At 39.3% G+C, this 6,740-nt stretch overlaps 1 protein-coding gene across 1 annotated transcript; it reads left to right on the top strand.

The window, feature by feature from the left end:
* Positions 1-270: 270 nt before the first annotated feature.
* LOC140795587 (putative disease resistance protein RGA3) lies at positions 271-4,971 on the top strand. Its single transcript, XM_073148259.1, has 2 exons — positions 271-4,216; positions 4,498-4,971. Exons 1-2 carry the CDS (start codon positions 299-301, stop codon positions 4,510-4,512), a joined length of 3,933 nt encoding a protein of 1,310 aa, XP_073004360.1. The 5' UTR covers positions 271-298; the 3' UTR covers positions 4,513-4,971.
* The last annotated feature ends 1,769 nt before the right edge of the window (positions 4,972-6,740 follow it).

Raw genomic sequence — 6,740 nt, 5'->3', positions numbered from 1 at the left:
TAAAAGTTAATGACTAACGACAAACCAAAAGGCGCCATTGACGACGAGTCTACCACCGTGCCGTCACTAACGACAAATCAAAGCGTTGGCGCCATTGACCGCCAGTCTGCCCCCATGCCATCCTGGCTTTGCTTCTCTCTCTTTTCTTTAATTTTTTTTTCTTTTCTGGCTTTGCCCATCAGAGTGGGCATATTGATTTACCCACTTGCCAAGTTGCATTAGAATAATATATAACTATTGAACGCTATTAGATATATTCCCATCCGACGGTTGAGCAGAAAGCCCAAATGATTCTTGTATGAAAAGGGGCGAGAGGAAGAGAGGAAGAGGGAAAGGATTGATAGAAGCAGAGCTATCAATTCTGGGTGTTCTACTCTTTAATTGTGAGGAAGAAGGGAGAGGAGGGCTTCCAAAAATGGCGGTGGAATTGACGGTTGCTGGATGGTTCACTAGTAATGTGATCACTTACCTGATCTCTTACGCCGAAGACCAGTGTAAGTGGCAGCTCGGCCTTAAGGCGGAGCGGCAAAGGCTGGAGCAGGCCCTTCCTCAGATCAAAGCTTTGCTGGAGTCTGTTGATAGCGGCCATATCAAGGAGAAGAATCCAGCACTGGAGGGATGGCTGTGGCAGTTTAGAGACGCGGTGGACGAGGCAGAGGATTTCAAGGATGAGGTGGAGTACCAACGACTGGAGAAAGAAATCAGGGTGAGTGGTGCTTCCTCTTCCATCAATACTTTTATTCGGCGTGCCGTGCATAAGGATCCCACTTTAAAAAGGTTAAAAGAGGTTGTGAAGGGGTTAGATAGGCTTGTTACTGAAATGGGTCCTTTCCTTAATCTGGTGGCCACATCTAAAGATAAGCAACCTTTGAACACGAGTAGCCGTGATACTACTTCGCTTTTACTTGTTGTCCACAAATTGGTCGGGAGAGAAGATGAGAAACAAAGGATAATAAGCAAACTGTTAAATTTCAGTTCTGCATCTGATAGCAGGAATTATTCTGTTCTACCTATTATTGGGGTCGGAGGGATTGGGAAGACTACTCTTGCTCAGCTTGTTTACAATGATGAGAACATAGAGAAGCACTTTGAAAAGAGAGTGTGGGTCTGTGTCTCTAATACTTTTGATGTGCCCTTGCTTACCAGAAGAATTCTTGAACTTGTGGTTGATGAAAAACAGACCACTGATAATCTTCAATTTCTTCAACAAGAGCTCTTAAAGAATTTGAGGTCAAAAAAAGTTCTGCTTGTGTTGGATGATGTCTGGAATGATCAAAATTCAAAAAGTTGGGATGACTTACTAAAACCTTTCAGTTCGGTAGAGCGTGGAAGCATGATCTTATTAACAACTCGGATGGAAAATGTTGCAAAGATGATGACGGGTGCCATGGAACCTATATTCTTAAAACGTTTGAATAAAGAAGATTATTGGGAGTTCTTTAAGGATTGTGCATTTGGTGGTGTGGACCCTAACGATCACAAAAAATTGCAAGATATTGGAAGTAGAATTGCCAAAAAGCTAAAAGGTTCTCCTTTAGCTGCAAAGACCGTGGGATGGATATTGAAGACCAATTTAAATGATGAGCACTGGGAAAGAATCTTAAATAGTGAAATATGGAAACTAGATCAAGGCGAGAACGACATCATGCCAGCTCTGAGATTAAGTTATCAGCATCTCCCTTCACACTTGAAGCCCTGCTTTAGATTCTGTAGCATATTTCCTCAAGATTATCAGTTTGATAAGGAGAAACTTGTCTATATGTGGATGGCTCTAGGTCTGCTTCAGGAGCCTAAAAATGGAAATGAACGACCAGAGGATATAGGAGATGATTACTTGAATGATCTAGTGGGGAAATCATTTTTTGATTGTCATAAAACCGATCACAGAGGAACATACTATGTCATGCACGATTTGTTACATGACCTTGCAACCTCTGTTTCTGTTGGTGAATGTTTTAGAATTGGAGAGAGTACTCAGACCACACTTATCCCTAATACTATACGCCACTTATCCATCAATACTTCTCTTACTCCACCTATACTACATGAAATCGCCAAACTCAAACACTTGCGAACCCTTCTTCTCCCAAAAGGATTTAATCCCATCTTTATTGACTTTCCTAAGGAGCTCAAAGGGCTGAGGGCCCTACGCATATTGGAATCATCTGCTTTTTGTATCACTGATGACTCTATTAGTAACCTAAAACTCCTTCGCTACTTATATAGTAATCATCGTATTAATAATCAAGTTCCTGAATCAGTGAATAAGCTTTACCACCTCCGATTCTTGCACTACCAAAACTATGGTTCTGTTTTGAAAAGAGAGTTATTGCCACTAGATTGCATCCACAACCTTATCAACCTTAGACGCCTAACTACACCCAATTCTGATAGCGGCAAATTTTCTGGTCTAGGGAGACTGTCCTCACTTCAGATTTTGAAGAAGTTTAGTGTGGAGGATAATGGGAAAAATATGTTAGATTTGAAAAACTTGGGAGAACTCCGTAAACTAAGCATTAAAAATCTGGAGAAGGTAAAAAGGACTGACGATGTCGTCGAAGCTAATTTGAAAGATAAACGGCACCTCCGCACACTGACGTTAGAGTGGGATCCCGATTGCAGCAGTGGAAGCCCCGAGGTTGATGAGCAGGTACTCGACGCCCTTGAACCACATTCCAATCTCCAGCATCTGAAAATAAAACGTTACATGGGCTGCAGGAGCCCACATTGGATAACTCTTCAATCTCTATCGAACATAGTATCTATTACTCTTTGCAATTGCGAAGGATGGAAGGACCTGCCTCCTCTTGGGCAGCTACCCTATCTTGAGTTCCTACGACTTGAAGGGATGATTTCGGTAAAGCGAGTTGGCAGTGCACCCAATGGGGGAACTGAAGCTAGCGTTTTCCCATCATTGCTAGAACTATGGTTGAGAGAATTGCCGGCACTACAAGAGTTCTATGGAGGAGCCGAGAAGACCCAATGGCTTCCACGTTTGGAAAATCTAGTGATCAGTAAATGCCCCAACCTGAGTGTGTTTCCCAATCTACCTTGTGGCTTAAGAAAATTGCGTATAGAAGTTGTAAATTGGACTGCTCTACCAAAACTGTGGCAGGGAGGGAACACCAACGCCCTAAGCATGTCATCGCCACTTTCGTCTTCATCATCGTCAACATCGTCTCTTTCTTTACTGCATATCCGCCATTGTGAAGGCCTCGAGTCGCTAGCTGATGGTCTATTACTTCAAACTGAACTTTTTACATCTCTTGAGGAGGTTTCCATCATTGACTGTGGAAAGCTGAGGCATTTACCCATTGGGGAATTCAATAAATTCCCCTCTCTTAAGGAACTTGAGGTACGGAGTTGTCCGAAGCTGCAGAGGCGATCAACATCAGGAAGGTTCTTCCCTCTGTCACTGCAATCCCTCATTATTCAGGATTGGAATTTCCTGGATCTGGAAGACTTCAACTTACTCTATGATTTGGGTTTGTGGGGTTGCGCAAACATCAAATCCCTTCCCTCGGCAGAAGTGTTCGGAAGATGGAAAGCTCTAAAACGTTTGCAGATTGTGGATTGCTCAGAGCTAGAATCACTGGGGGGTTTACAAGCCCTCTCATCCCTCGAGGAGCTAAGTGTGGAAAGATGCCCCAAGTTAGTTACATCAGCTTCAACATCGCCGTCGGCGTTACTAGTGGAAGAACCTCGTTCCTCCCCCCCCTCGTCCTCATCCTCTTCCCTAATAGTAAACCGCCTTTTGATTGACGATCTCTTTCTGCTATGTACTGGGCCACTGAAATGCATTTCCCCCCGAACTTTGGATATCTTTGAAACCCAAGAGGTCCATATTGAAAGTTGTGATGAAGTCCGATATTCCTCAGCACTAAAAGAATGGGTGTTGAATAACCGCACCTCACTTGAAAGCATCTTTTGTGCTCCATACTCTCGGCTGTTCTCGCTTGTGGACCTGCAAAGCCTCTCTTCTCTTCAATATCTGAGCATATGTGAGTGTAGGAATCTCCAGTCACTGCCAGAACTTCCATCATCTCTAGAAACACTGAGGTTACATGACTGTTCTCCCGAGTTGAAGGAGAGGTGCCTACAAGATTCAGGTCCAGATTGGCCCAAGATTCAGCACATCCCCGGTGTAACTATTGGACGTTACAAGAAGGAGGATTTAGCAACTTTTACTGTAGCAAAACACAGAGGCCAACCACAGGTATCCAGTCGTTCCCAGTGTCTTTAAAATTTAATCTATCTTTGATATTACAATGATTTTTCTCCTCATCCTTTGATATTACATTTCTTCATTGTCTTTTCCTTTTCTATAGATCTATGTCAAATGTTTTGTTTCTCTCAGTCTCTCAAGTTCTGAAAAGAAGAAATTGAGTGAATTTTGATTATTACACATAGAGTTCAAATCTTTTGAATGTTTTAGCCAAGAAGTGTATCTCCTGATAAGATAAACAATGACGATCAGCTTTTGATGTTAAACAATAGCTAGAGGAAACCTGAGGAAATGAAGCTAGAGGAAGAATCTCTAGAGGGGAACAAAGCTCGATGAAGATCCTTCTGGAGGGGAACGATAGATCCTTCTCTTGATGACAAGCTACTGCTGGACATTGCCATTGAGTAGTGCTTCTCTGCCCGAGCTCCCTAACTGGAGATTGTTCTGCACTCAAATCCTTGCTAATGAACAGGTGTTACAGGAAGCGTGCCCAAACTTTCTCTTATCCCTTGTATACTTATATCATCTGATAGATATGAGAGGAGCCATTAAGGGACTATTACTGGTATCAGGGGGAAATCATAGAAGGGACTATTACTGCATTATTTGTATAGATTGTTTCTCATTTCTTTTGGATTTACTTCTTCTTTTATATATTTCCTTTTATCTGTTTGTCTATTTTTGCTCATTCCTCTGTAAGAGTGTTTCTTATTGCCAATCCATTTTCAAGTGGTGGTTTTGCAGAATTTCTTAAGTCTCTGTTATTTTGCATCACAGAGTGGCATATTTCAAGTTTAATTACAGATAATGCTACTGAGAAATTTGGTACTTGTATACACGCGTTGCTCGATTCATTCATGATGTCTTTCAAAATATAAGATCATCTTTAATACAATTGATATCAATCTAGCGGTTGTTAGTGGTTCTTTCTAATCATCATCTTAGCTCTCAAAAAATGCAACTTTGATAATATCCTTACCTGATGACAATTAGTTAATGATATACTAATTGTTACTTTTCATTTATAAATTAAATACTGAAATACATATATTATAAGATGAACTAGATGGCATATTAGTCAGTAAGATGTTGGTTATGTTACTGATTTAAGAATTCAAAAGAATTTAAATCACAATTAATAAAAAAATTTAATAGCTCAGTGAAAATATTCTGACTATATTTTTAAATACTATGGGTTGATTTAATACAGGGTTTGCGAGGATTTAGTGAATTATAAAAAAAGCTTCTAAATACTTATAAATACCCTATTAGCCTATGGAAAATTCACATCAACATGAAAGCATTTTTTATTTTTTTCCCCCCTTGTGTTTCTTTTTATATTATTTTACATTTTATTTTTATCGGATTGAAGAAGTGCAGTTCTTAATATTTTATTTTATTTATACTAAGAATTACTTGTAATTTATTTTTTCATAACACAGATACTAAATTTACTCAATTGTATAAATATAAATGCTAAATTTTAGAATTAAAACCAACAATGTAAAGGCCTTGTGTTGTGTTAGGCTGGCTAGGTTGTTTTATAAGAAAAGAAGCATAAACGATCATTTAGTTTTAGTTTTACTTGAGAAAAGTTTAAGAATGGCAGGATAATCAATGCTACGTCTCAGACGCAATGAGATTAGTTTGCCAGGTTTGTTTAACTACCAGTAAAACAGGCCACATGTACAGCGTTATAAGTTCTTGTTGGTTTTTAAGAAGAACTCGAACATATAAAAGAGTTATATATTTTTGTGAAATAGAAATATGCAATAATGGAATCCTCTAGGAAGGACTACAGGAGATTGGAATGGCATTAATGGCAATGCAGTTAAAATTTAGAGGTTCACAAGTTCTATTTTTCCATACAAGTACTGTAGCTTTAGTTGGCCTCTTATTGTTGCATAAACCATGCTCTGAGAGCACTTGACCAACAGAAAACAACAGGAGGCTAATACTTTTACCTCTATATTCTCCAGCAAGCTTTAGAAATCAGTTAAAATGAATGATGTGTACTCAGCAAAATGCACCTCAGGATGCAAGAAAAGTGCATAGAAATGGACACGTAAATCTTCTAGTGAATGGCATTGAGAACCAGAAAACATCCATTCAAGAGCAAACAAGCTTGGATAATAAAGAAAACTAGTTTTAGTCTTCAGAGAAAAACTCTGTATAAGGTGAGCAGATTCAAAATCTCCGATGGAAGTTTGCAAACAGGAGATTCAAACTCTACCAGCTTAATTCCATGTTCATAATCCCGAAGATGATGAACTGTTCCAAGACTAACTAGAACCATTTATAAATATTAGAGTTATTAGATATATTATTATTCATTTATTTTATTTTATCATGACCTTGTATAAATAGGGCTTTGCTCTCTCTTTCATGATATGCAAATATAAAACATTTTTCTCCCAAACTCTTCTCTTCTCCTTCTCTCTTCTCCCTCAACCCAATCTAGGGTCAAGCTTAATTACGTTACATGATATTAGAGCAATCTAGATCTCTAGAGACA

Source organism: Typha latifolia, chromosome 9, assembly GCF_019914945.1.
Source record: "Typha latifolia isolate L0001 chromosome 9, TyphaL0001v2, whole genome shotgun sequence".
Taxonomy (NCBI): domain Eukaryota; kingdom Viridiplantae; phylum Streptophyta; class Magnoliopsida; order Poales; family Typhaceae; genus Typha; species Typha latifolia.
This window is presented reverse-complemented; position numbering and strand designations above follow the sequence as displayed.

Excerpts from the sequence above, each read along its gene's own strand:
- LOC140795587 (XM_073148259.1), top strand. The coding sequence starts at position 299 with ATGAAAAGGGGCGAGAGGAAGAGAGGAAGAGGGAAAGGATTGATAGAA.